Below are 13,300 nucleotides of genomic sequence, written 5' to 3' on the forward strand. Positions count from 1 at the left end.
TGTACAGATTGTGATCCATTTACATTACAGCAATCAGTAATAAACATGCAATTGAGGTAATAACAATTTCTTCGTGTAATTAGACTTTAGAGCCCCTAAATTTCTTAATACTTCTTATACCTGACATGTATTCAGCATTATTCAATTCAAATTTATATAAACCTGTAGAGAATTAACACCTTTCAAGTGTCCTAGGGTATCTTAAATACCGGTAATGGAAAATGTTTAACAGCGACACGCCCACAGTGAGAAGCACAGAGAAGTAACCGACCACCCAAGGGTTACAGGCAGACCAGTGGTGAAGAGACTGTAAATTACCCTTTACACAACACTGCTGATTGGTAAATTAATTTTGTTTAAATGTCACAGCTATTTATGTCAAACAGCTGAGGTAGATATTCAACGAAAAACCCTCTTAAATTAGTGTAATTTTGATTATTTATTAAAAAACGTAATTATAAAGATTAATTAACATAAATGGTCAAATTTATGTAAATTTAAAGTATGTTCAGTTTCGTCAAGCAATAAACGTTATTACTATTTCGAATTTCTGAGTATGAAGTGTGTGTGTGTTGCTGTGTAACTGTTGGCATAACAATAGTGTATTTTATGTGGTGATATGTTGCCATTGGAATACGAATACCTGTACAAGGTTTGAGAAATCATAGCAGTTGGTTCAGTATGTGTATAGATGATGTAGGTACAGTATACAAGTTTTTTTTATTGTATACCAAATCTGTCTAGATGAATGTGTACAATGTGAATATAGAATGAGGATTTTACTTAATAAATATTTATCAATGAATATGACTGTTTGGATTTATTGTTGACAAGTGGTTTAACTAAAGGTAACATGAAAGATTGAACTATATCTTTTATTGCTAACTGCAATAGACTAAAATGATGATTAAACCTTCACTTTTGCTTACTTTTATCCGCTTGGGCGACCGGTCATGTCTCTGTTATGCACTGTTGGCAAGTACTGGGCATGCACCGGCTCCTGATTGTATCTGAACCCGCTCCAGTGTTGGTCAAGTCTGGTCTTGAAAGAACTCACACTCAGTGCCGTCACAAAACTCTCTGGCAGATTGTTCCAAGAGTTCTTAACTCTCTTCTCCGAAAAAGTTACCCTTCAGTTTTCTGGGCTTTCGGCTTCTTCAACCTTGAGCTGTGACCCCTTGTAGGGCGAGTGTCCGCCAGCATGCTTACTTATTCCACTAAATTATTTCATTATTGTCTAACACTCACTGGTATTACTGTAAGTCTAAAAATAAGCTTTCAATAGGTCATCATTCTCCTACAATCATTATACAGTTTAGTCTTCCAACTCACTGAAGACAAACACAGTACACTCACTACTAACATCAATACACATAGTACACTGTTCACAGTCAAGAAATATAGAGGAGTTAGTTAGAACACAGGACAAAGATTACCTTATTACCCTATTTGTAATCATCTTATTGAAACATATCATTTTACACATTCAGTAACAAGCACAATATTCAATAGTCACATATTTAATGTATTATTTGTTACAGGAAATATGAATCAAGGAAGATTGAGAAGAGCTTTAAATGGAGTCTTCCCTGTACTGAAACCTCATGGGGTAACCTCTGCTCAATTATTAAACCAACTCAAAGAGAAACTTGCAGCAGGTACAGTAGCTTATTTGTGTAAATTTGATAAGCCTTGTACAGTGATACTAAGAGATTTATGTCACTGTCACGAGAAACAAATTTTGTACATTCACTTTTAAAATTGAATTTCATACATCTATTGCAGCTCTCGATCATCGAGTTTAGATCATTGCTTCATATACCTTATGTCCTGTTATTAGTTTTGCTCTTCTAGGCTTCATAATTTAAGGAAATGTAGATGTATTGAATATTAAGGTTTGGAGGTTCTTTATACATTGGTGGTGATAAAAATTTTTATTGTTGCAATGCAAACATTAAAATGGGGACTGAGGTAATATCAGGAACCTTTTAATACTGTACACAAATAGGTTGATGAAATTAACTAAAACATTACAACATTATGATAATTATATAACCAGAAGATCCATTTAGGAAGAAAAAAATATCATGGGAGAAGGATTAAGAAAAAATATGGAAGAGATTGTGGGAATTCTAAAGGGAGGGCCGAACATAGTAGGTATTGGTAGCACTGTGGGGAATGTAGCAACACAGGTGCAGAGATTTTAGAATTGTGTGTGTGGAATAAAAAAAAAATGAAGTGTTCTTGGAAGTCTTACATACTGTAAAATCCCCCGTTCCCACTCTGTAAAAGTAGGTTAGCATTAGGAAGGACATCCAGCTGTCAAACTTGCTTCAAATTTGTCTGATGGTAACTGTGACACCATGCCATCAGTTACTCATGGCTAACACAAGCAAGCATGGAAAATGATTGAATACTGGACAGTGCTTGATGATGGTGTAGTAATTACTGTATCTGTCCTGATTTTTCTGAATAGTAATACTGTAGATAAGAACATTAATTCATACCAGTCGTTATTTTAGTCACGAGTTATGGTACTGTATACTACATTTTAGTAAAATTCATCATGTAAAGAAAGAAGTTCCTTAGAAAAATTGGTTGTTGGACTTTTCTTGTATTTCATAGTAAAGATTTATAAAACAAAAAAAATCAATAAGCACTTGTGTTTCAGAAGTGACAGGCATCCTAGCAACTCATGATATAAAGCTTGGTCATGGAGGGACCTTAGACTCTTCAGCAACAGGAGTTCTTAGTAAGTTGAAAGCATCTCATCACGGTATTATTTCTGCAGTTATTAATATAGAAATAAAGGATGTTCTTTAGAGACCACAGACAACATTTGTAGCAAGATGTGTCCGCCCCCCCAAAAAAAAAAACATGATGTGGCATTTATACCTTCTTGATGGCAAATTTAACAAATCCCATGTAGAGTAAAGTTTCCCTTAATTGGTATGTGACCAGTCTGGTTAAGGACAAATTCTACTTACTCATAAATATTTCTTTGACCAGTATTATAATTACAACAAAGTAAAGATTTTCCAGTTATTTCTGTAATTTTCTGGATTTTGATCACATGACTCAAAATATAAATCCAAAACAGAAAAATTTGAAAAAAAAATGTGCTAAAAGAGAAAAAAGAACTGAATTATAGTGGCTCTCTGTTGTTTGTTGCAGCTGTGGACTGCAACATTAATTTTCACAGAGTTACAGCACCAGTCTGATTCAGTGAGTTTACATAAGATTTCATTTACTGATTGTCCTGGAATAACCATCAATGACAGCAGCTCTTTACCTTCTCTTTCATTATTCTGGTCACTCATCCCACAATATTCTCTCATTAGAGCTTTCATGTGCACTTTTTTGTCAAGATACAGTATTGCATTATTTCAAGCTCTGTTTTCACTGTCATCAGTTCATATTTTTTTTCCCTCTTTGAAATCTTAGCTTACACTTCAGTAGTTACTTAACTCACAGAATATGAAAAAAAAATGAAGGTAAATTCCATCTTGACATTTAAAGTTGTACTCAAAGTAGCAGACACAAAGGGACTGGTGGTTAGGTGGGGAGTATATGAGAGGGGATCTGAGCACAACAAGAGGAGAAAATGAGTGACCATATATTAATTATATACCTTGGGTCCATAGGAGTTGTGTGGGTAGCCAGTCACCCACAGAGGATTTATGTGTGTCAGCATAAGAATACTGTCCACTGTGTACCAAGTTTACCAACATACATAGAGATTGACATAACAGGTGGGATTCTTTTTTCATGAGTAACTGGAAACAAGGAAATAACAGTATCTTAGAATAGAACTGGACTGCTCCTTTAGAGAGATGTCCAGTTGAGGAAGACTTTACTGTAAATGAAAGAGAATATATCACTAATTGTTTTGAGTGTTTCAGACTGGAGGATACTCAATTTTCCAACTATCATTAAGTGGATACTCTTTTATACAGCTGTTGGTGTTGGGGATGGATGCAGACAACTCAAGTGTCTTCTGCATGGTGAGAAGAGTTATCTTGCACGATGTCAACTTGGAGTTGCAACAGACACATACAATAAAAGAGGCAAAGTGGTCTTGGAGAAGCAGTTTGGTTAGTACTGCTCTCTTTTTATGATAATGGTTGTAAATTTTTAGTTCCTCTTCAAATGAGTTTGATTGATCAAGGAAGGAAATGGGGAAATAATAAGGGAGAAATGCACAAGACAAACTTAGATAGTGACAGAATAGAATTAAATAAAGATAAAGTAATTTAAGATGTTCAAGGTTAATACTATATACTTGCACTAATGATATTATTCTTATCATTGACAATAATTTATGTTGCACAGATCACATTACAGAAGATGTGTTACAGGAGAGATTACACCAGTTTGAAGGAAAAATAAAGCAAGTTCCACCTTTGTATTCAGCCTTAAAGAAGAATGGGAGGAGATATTCAGACTTAGCACAGTGAGTATTTTCATCTATCACCTGATTGTGTTTTACTTACATTCATCTTGGGTTTTAATACTTTTGTGCAATGTTTTGTTTTACTCCTTGGCCACAAACATTCCTGGGGCTCCATCTTCTAGAATACATGTACCTCATTCATCGATTATGTTTACTTTCTCAATAATCGAACTCTCTTGTACAAACTGTCAACACCAACTTCTTGTCCATATTATGCCGACTTAAATAAAAAGCTCTTTAGTAAATTATTTTACATTCGAACAAATAGCATTAAATTCAAGCAATAATTTCTATATTTTTACAGTTGTTTCTTTGTCAATTTTTGAGAAACATCAAAGCATGGATTTCAGTGACTTAATGATAATAATAATAATTACCTCCTAATGATGAAGTGTAAAATTTTGTTAGTTAACCAAAATGGATTATGGGGAGTTAATGTATTTAGATCCTTTCTTTCTGAAAATGACACACTCTGGAAAGGTATTGAGTGAATCAAAATAAGACATAATGTAGACCAAGATGGTGTTCCAACTCCACGTATACAGTACTAACTTAAGATAGCCGCCTCAATTCAGAAATAGATTAAATTGCCATGGAAATTTTCTCGTTTTTTGGGGGGGAGCAGATTTCAAGATTAGATCAATAAATCGAAAGAAGGCAGTACTGGAACCTGCTTTCTTTCTCTAGGACTTTCAACCTCTTCTTTTATAACCTAATGGCAGTTCAGAGCAACTTGTGCATAGTATGTGCCAAAGCCTACAGGATTAGTACAGTGTATGAAGCTTTCTTCTTCTTGTTATGAGAACTTAATTTTACATATCAAGGGCTTTACAGTATATCCTTTCAACGTGTATTTTATGGTAGGAATTCATATTTGAATTTATTAAAGAAAAATCATATTCTTAATTTTTTCTTTTCTAGGGAAGGAGTTAACTTCAGTATTGAGCCTCGGACGGTGCACTGCTACAAGCTAAAACTGCAAGATTTTGAACCGCCTTATTTTACCCTGTCTATTGTGTCTGGCCCGGGATTCTACGTTCGGAGTTTAGTTAATGACCTTGGCCTAGGTATGTGAATATATAAGGACCAAAAGTGTTAGGTATAAATTAAAAACAATTGCGTGGTCCAACTGTGTTAACGTATCAAGATAGCTTTGTAGGTAAAGTGTAAAGCATATTGGAAGACTCACCAGCATGTACACTTATAAAGACATTGAGATTAGAGTCTGTCCAGTGTGGAGTTTTGTGACCTAAAGAAGTTCTTTTTGGGTGGTGCAATGAAGTGGAAGAGGACGTAGATGGCTTTAGATTGGAACTCAGACCAAGTGACACCACATAAGCTGGAACTTTTGGAGAAGAATAACAATATGCCTGATTTGTGGGCTCCCTGTGGCCATCAGTTAGAATATGGTAGTGCATTCAGTGTGCCACTTTGCTGGTTCCCCTGCCAGGGTATATAATCATGCTGCAACTTTGAAGCACCAGTGGAAGAAGCCACCCCAGGATCTTTATTGCTAGCATTGGCCAACAGAGGATTCTACTCATGGGTTTCTTGCTTTGGACATCTCGGTGAGGTCAATGGCAGAATATTTAGGTAGTGCTATTTTGCAAGTCCAGGGAATACAACATACATAAAACAGCATGTGAGTGATCATTAAGACAATAAAATGGACATGGGTATTGGGGCTGATGATGTGGGAGGGCATTATACATCAGGTATCCCACAATTCTTGGCTGGGCATGTATTTTGAATTTAGCATGGGCTGTAATAGGGATCTTGGCCATTCAGCCATTCTTGGTGTAAAAAAAGAAAATTACAGTGAGAACAAGATTGGTCAAGCTGTATAGTGTTAGAGACCACACTACAGTACAGGGAAGACTTGCTGAGGAGTTTTGTGTATTGCATTGTTTATGAAAATACCTAAGTGAAAATGTTGCCTCTAGCTTTCAAATAATATTTATTCACTTGTTTCTTTCCAGCTGTTGGAAGCTGTGCGCATGTGTGTGAGCTACAACGAACTAGACAGGGTCCTTTCAGTCTTCACCAGTCATTGCATGAAGACCAGTGGACATTGAAGAATGTTATTAATGCCATTATCAAACATAGAAGAGTTTTTGATACTTATTGTAAACATTATGAATTAAATAAGAAATATAATAAATGGTAGCTATATTTAATATAGAATACAGACACTCCCTGGGTTACGGATGGTTTCCGTTCCTGGAGGCTATCCAGAAGCCGAATTTTCCATAAGCTGGAAGTGACCCTTCCATAGGTAATCATGAACACACATAGTACACATAATGTACTTTACTGAACTGCGTATATATAATTGCTATACCATCAAGATTCAATAGTCTTTTATTAATTAAAAAACTACAGTATACTGCCTATGTATAGAAGCATAGGAAAGAAAGATAAGTACAGTACACTAGATCAAAATAATTTAGAAAATTAAGCATGGAACTTATGGGAGAGTACTGTACTGTATCTGTAAGTTGGAAATTCATAACTCGATTCCTCTGTAACCTGGGGAGTGTCTATGAATTTTTATTACATTATACATGGTCCTACGTCTAATGTAATGGTTTAATCCTTACAATATTTTGATTTTAACTTGATTTTGATACAGTCTCATTATTCATAAACTTAGAAGTAAAGGCATGAGACCATTATCCCACATGCTTGGGAGCTGGGGATTACTGGATAAGGTTTTTTTTTCTCGGAATTTGGAGCAGCAAGCCTAAATTGTACTAAATATACAGTAAAACCTTTGTAGCTGGCTGTGAAGCCTCTGTTCATATCATTAGATTAACTCCTAAAAGTAGTTTTAACTGTACAGTGTACACTGTAACATTAAAACTTAAAATTGTTGCCATATAAATGGCAATAATGAAAACATAAAAAGAACGAAATTGATATACTTGTAGTAAAAGTTAATGTACAAACTGTGTGGCAGTTATCACTGACGCTTGCTTTAGCAATGCAGCAGCATCCCTGGCAACAATGCTCTGTGCTGCAGACCCTGCAACCTCCACATGCTTGCCACATTGCTTCATGGTGTAAACTCAGATACTTAAAATTTTATACTCTATGATAAATTTAATTTATGTCTTTTTCCGTTCTGCACTTTCCATATGTAGAATTGTGTGTGCTTGTAACTGAAAAAACTAGAGGTGGCCATGCTGAGGGAAGGGGGCCAGGTATAAACACTGTACTGTACTGTACTGTATCATGTCAATTTGACCATACAGTAAGTTAAAACTATGTTGAAAAAATTAGCTTTACTAGTGTTTGTTAAACACTTTACAGTACTCTGTGAATTATTAGTTAATACTATACACTGGCATGTATGTTTATAAGGCCTCTTTACTAAGCTACTACAGATGAGATCTTTATAGGGCACTTCTCGGATCCCCAGGTAATCTAAAACCAGAAATAGGAATGTGAGGCCATCAAAGGTCTATTCAACGTTTTTTTTTGAGGCTCATGTTTATTCGTATGAGATCAGAATATACGTACATACATACATTACATGATTGAGGGGTGTTTTATACCTTTGCCTTAAGCACTCCTCTGTAGACCCTCATATGAAAAACTTATTTAGCAATTCAAAGTATATGCATCACAAGGGGCTTTGAATAAGTCATAGATAATCCAGAGACAGAAGGTAGGTGATGCTCGGAGTTGTGGTGGGGAGATGGTAAGAGGGGTGACTATGCTTGTACAGTATAGATTATTAGGGGTCAATAATGATGGGTGATGACTATACAGTATTGGCATGTTGTACTTTATTGAGATTGTAATTAATGCTTATCAAACTTAACCTAACTTAATACAGTATATATTAAAATTCCGTATTTAAGTAAATTATGGGAATTTATTTTTTCTCCTTAAATGTAAATTATTATTAGGGGTACCCGGCCATGCAAGCACTAAGTAAAAATAAGGTGGCACTCACTCTTGTCTGGATACAGGACATTCTAGTGAGGTCTGGATTATGTACCGTAATGTGTTGGTGGGCCTCTAAACTATCTAAACTGATGCAACCAAAAAAAATATTGGCCGGATGTGGAAAAATATTAAGAATCGGGGTAAGACTCAAAACTTTTAGCTGACAGGAGAGCCCGGCAGTAGTGAGGGGGGGGGATGTGAATGTCCAACTGGCAACTGAGTGTGCGTTGTTTACCTGTGCAAATTCACCATCGGTAAGGTTGACTTAGAATGTCAGCACTATCACTGTAAAGGCAGAAGTCTTCATATTTCTGATATTTTTTGAACACAACAGTAAAATAAAACGATTGATTGAGATCTTAGATGTTCGGGTGTAGATTCAGGAGGGGAGGGGGAGGGAGGCGGATTTTGACCAACTCTCAATGGTCAGAAGGGTCATAAGGTTGCCAACAGTACGTAACAGAGACTTGACTGACATCCCAAGCGGTTAGCAGTCGATCAGTAGCATAGAAGATAAAATATAATAAAGTACACTAAAGTAAAATAATTGCTATACGTTACAACCACAATAAAAATGTAAAGAAGTCCCCCCAATAAAAATTCCATTTTCTTTCATTGCAACAAAGAAAATGGAGGTAAATAAACAGTTACAAGCTAATTAAATGACCGAATGAGATTAAATGACTTTGAATGAGTTTAAAGGCGCTACCGTAGTACAACTTAAATTAAATGGCTAACAATAATAATAATAATAATATAGGTCATTTGCGAGGGAAACGTAACGGAAGAAACGTATTTTAGAAATTTCTGAATTGATTGCAAAGAAAAATATAGAGATTCTGTTGGTAATAATAATAATAATAATAATAATAATAATAATAATAATAATAAAAATAATAATAATAATAAAAATAATATTAACTATGAAGAGAATAATTATCTTAAACAAGTAAAAGTAAAGTATGTAGTTGATTCAAGACAGTTATATTAAAGAAATTAACCATAGCTATATAAATTTTAATAACATAAAGTTCACATAATGGAACTTTAGTCAATTTCTGCAAAATCAATTTTACATTACCGATTATTAGCGAAAAATTATGAGAATAAATGTATTTCAGGAAAATTAGGATATATGTCAGGTTAGGTTAGATTAGGCTTGGTTAGGTTAGGATAGGTTAGATTAGGTTTGGTTGGGTTAGGTTAGAGTAGAATGTTAGCCTATTTGTAATGACTAATTTTACACACATCATTCACCTGTAAGATAAGATCACGTTAAGTGTGTTTAGGGTTGGAGGATAGGCTACTGGACTACCACACCTGAGACCTGGCATATAGATAACGTTCCTATAGTTGATAAGAAGACCCAAGTGACCACAATTTAAATTAAACCAAGAGAGAGAAAATCACTACCTTGACAAACTAACATCGTTGCGAAAGTTTACATTTAATAAGTGTACTGTACCAGTGAGTTAACGACAGGAGAGTCTTGTATATACAGTATAGTGAAAAATATTAAACTATTGTCTGGTCTTCTCGTCATCTTGTGTGTATGAAAGAGAAAACTTTGAGCCCAGGTTTAACAGCCAAATATTTGTGTGGGGAAAAAAAAGTTGGTCTTGTGGATTGTTACTGCTAAAACGATATACTGTACTGTACTGTACTTACTCGTATGTTGATTTTATTTTGATAAGAGGGCAGGTGAATCATCTTGTTTATATTTATATTTAAGAACAACAGTCTGGAGTTAATAATAAACGGGTTTTTGTATCACCGGTTAGTGTTCAGAATATGAGGAGTCATACTGTTGGCTTATTAAAAAAAATGTTTTGATGCATTAATGCTGATGATAATAGCAGTTTCAGGAAAATAATTGTGGCAATGATAATGGTAACTATATACGACAATAATAATAATACACCACATTGATGATATTTACCATAAAATATCTGCATTAACTATTAACTTAATTAGGTAACGTTTACATGATCTTTACTTAACCCAAATTTATCTATCTATCTATCTATCTATCTATCTACAAGCCAAAATCTATTGAGCATGACATTCTGTTGGACAAAATACCCCCCAAAAAACTTGATACAAAAATATGAGTCACATTTTCGCACCTAAAGCGTAATTAACATACACATTGCAAACGAAACTGAGCGTTAACTGAAGCTAATATAAATATACCTGATATAGAATAATGCGAATACGAAATATAACCTATTTATTTAATATCTATTTTTTTTTCGTTAGATAGTGTAACACCTGGTCATGTAATACCCGTAGACTATATATATATTTATTTTTATCCGTGATGCAATAACCAGCCAGTACACCGATATTAATGACAAATGTACCGAATTTACATACAAAAGATTAATTTGCATATATGCTCGAGGTACGCGTCCACATATGCGAGAGTCACAGTATGTTTATGAAATGCACTTTTGGCTTTGTTATAAACTAGTGATCATGTTGTATAGTGTTGTGTTAAGTAAAGGTTAGTGTGTTGTGTCATGGGCATAAGTTGTTTGGGACATTTGTACACCTCAGCGGGAATCTATCTTAGAAGTAGAGTATAAGCAACAACACAACACAACGTTAACCAGCTGTGTAGCCCGATGTTAAGAAAGATAACCCAGGAAGATCGGGTGATAATCCTAACCTCACAGAGTATAATCATTAACCCGGAATGTGAATCATTTAGATCCCCCCAATCACAAGTTTGTAGTCAGGTGTAAGAGGTGTATAGACGAACTGATCACCACATGAACCATTACTGATCCAGGTGAGTGATTGATGTGAAGGTAAACAGAGGGAATAATGACCGCTAATAATCCATCACACACACACACACATACACGGACAGCAGATTTATTAATGTAGAAATTGGAGGCCAGTAATGAACGCTAAGTACTTGTTGATGTTGTTGATGATAGGAGGGAAAACCTGCAGAGGGGTAATACTGTCAACACGTAAACAGCATATTTAATAATTGTTTATACCTGAATCATTACAAAGTTCAGCTGCCCTCCACACACACACACACGACCGAACAATATTTTACAAACATTAGAATACAAAACCAATTTACGTTAACAAAGATGTGTGTGTGTGTGTGTGTGTGTGTGTGTGTGTGTGGGTTCAGGTGCAAACAATGGTAGAGATGATAAACAATAGGATAATATAAAACTGTTAAATGTCATGTTGTAAGCATACGTCACATTAGACTGATCAATAATATAACTCTTGTTTTGTCCTGTCACTCAACCCATTTTTATCCAATTAAAAAAAATATTATCATCTAAATTCGTCCCATGTTTGTGTATAAAATAAATGTATCGTGGCTTCTGTGTAATGAAAGGTACTGGATAACGGAGGACATACATACATACATACATACATACATACATACAGAGAGACAGACAGATAGAGAGACAGACAGATAGAGAGACAGACAGATAGACAGGCTATTACATAATTCTACACCAGATGACTAAAGCTGTTATATTAATTAAGACACATTACAAAATATACCAAAGTTCACACTCTCGCAGCTATACTCATAAGATTAATGTAATATCATAATGCAAGTCCCAGGCTCTCACACTCCCAGCCAGTAAACAAGACCGTTCCTCTCGTCCTGTGAGGGTTGTGGAGGAGGTAGAGAGGTTAGGTTAGGTGTGTGTGTGTGTGTGTGTGTGTGTGTGTGAACCTCCAGAGACATAAGACAAAAGTACGGTGTCGTTTCCTCTCTAGAATAACATACACTCACTCCTGGAAGCTTCACATGATCTGTCTCTCTCAAAAACGATTCATAACTCAAGATAATACTGATTAGATTCCCTATGTGTTGCTATATAATGGAAAGACTACGACAGTGATCATAACGATGTGTGATTTCCTTGATACTGGTCCTGTCAATCTGTAGAGACACTGATGTATTGGATATTGCTTCTAAAATGTTTGGGGATATTGTGGTGGTATTCACTCTCTCCCAATAGAGGAAATTGATGAGACATTACCTGAAATGAGACTCTGAAGGTTAACACAAATCCCCGATCTTCCGGTGTACATTAACCATCGTCAGGGGTACATCACTGGAGCCCTCAAGGACATTCACTCGATATACCAGTTCTCCGTAAGTTATCCTGTAAGTTGATCCTGTGTATTAATTCGTGTTTTACAGTTTTATTGGTGTTTTTTTTTGTGGTTTGGTTGGACACGAGATTATTGTGAGGGAATTTGCTTTCTCGGGGTATAATGTTTTACGTTAATGAATTTCGTTTGGTTGATAATATTATTGGTAAAATCTTTTTCTCTTCTTCAGGGTGATCCCTGGAAACTGAGCCTGATTTAGTGAGATAATTAAGAGCACTCAACGGCTCTACAACAACAAGTTCAACACAACTTTACTGTAGTGCGAGTTGAGTAAAAACAAAAGTAACTCTAAATTCCTGAAAATGAAATATAAAAAAGTAAAACAAATACTATGTTGAGGAAGTTGTGTCGGTGAACTGCTCGGTATTTGTGCATGACATTTTGAAAATTGGCAGACTATGTTTGTCGAGGAAATGTCTCGGTGGAAACACGCCACGAATTCTTAATCTTGACAAAAGACATCGGGCAGCAAGAATATTGAGTCAAAGATTATGTTTCTCAATACAACTATTTACATTTAATAAACATTACTTCTGGTAGGAATAACAACAATAACAAAAATAAGTTGTAAAGGTTGAACTAGATTATTAATTGTTACAAAGACGTCGCAGTAATAAAACCTAACCATGGCCCCCTCGTGGGTACTTACCTCCCCACGAAGCTGACGCACCCATTGTAATCTCTTCCTGTAAACCTACGACAAAATAATTAAAATTCTTGGCGTTT

At 35.3% G+C, this 13,300-nt stretch overlaps 1 protein-coding gene across 3 annotated transcripts; it reads left to right on the forward strand.

The window, feature by feature from the left end:
• Positions 1 to 11: 11 nt before the first annotated feature.
• On the forward strand, positions 12 to 6,630 carry LOC121868741 (probable tRNA pseudouridine synthase 1). 3 transcript variants are annotated; one of them, XM_042369615.1, is made up of 7 exons: positions 12 to 56; positions 1,542 to 1,658; positions 2,672 to 2,752; positions 3,957 to 4,094; positions 4,333 to 4,453; positions 5,375 to 5,520; positions 6,433 to 6,630. In XM_042369615.1, exons 2-7 carry the CDS (start codon positions 1,547 to 1,549, stop codon positions 6,618 to 6,620), a joined length of 786 nt encoding a protein of 261 aa, XP_042225549.1. In that variant the 5' UTR covers positions 12 to 56; positions 1,542 to 1,546; the 3' UTR covers positions 6,621 to 6,630. The 3 variants fall into 3 exon arrangements, with proteins under 3 accessions (XP_042225549.1, XP_042225548.1, XP_042225550.1); XM_042369614.1 differs by lacking the exon at positions 12 to 56 and adding an exon at positions 233 to 341; XM_042369616.1 differs by lacking the exons at positions 12 to 56; positions 5,375 to 5,520 and adding an exon at positions 233 to 341.
• The last annotated feature ends 6,670 nt before the right edge of the window (positions 6,631 to 13,300 follow it).

This window comes from Homarus americanus, unplaced genomic scaffold, assembly GCF_018991925.1.
Source record: "Homarus americanus isolate GMGI-L3 unplaced genomic scaffold, GMGI_Hamer_2.0 scaffold30535, whole genome shotgun sequence".
NCBI lineage: Eukaryota > Metazoa > Arthropoda > Malacostraca > Decapoda > Nephropidae > Homarus > Homarus americanus.

Coding starts and splice junctions, on each gene's coding strand:
- LOC121868741 (XM_042369615.1), top strand. CDS start 1,547: ATGAATCAAGGAAGATTGAGAAGAGCTTTAAATGGAGTCTTCCCTGTA. Junction 4,454..5,374: donor AGATATTCAGACTTAGCACA/GTGAGTATTTTC, acceptor TTTCTTTTCTAG/GGAAGGAGTTAACTTCAGTA. Junction 5,521..6,432: donor AGTTAATGACCTTGGCCTAG/GTATGTGAATAT, acceptor GTTTCTTTCCAG/CTGTTGGAAGCTGTGCGCAT.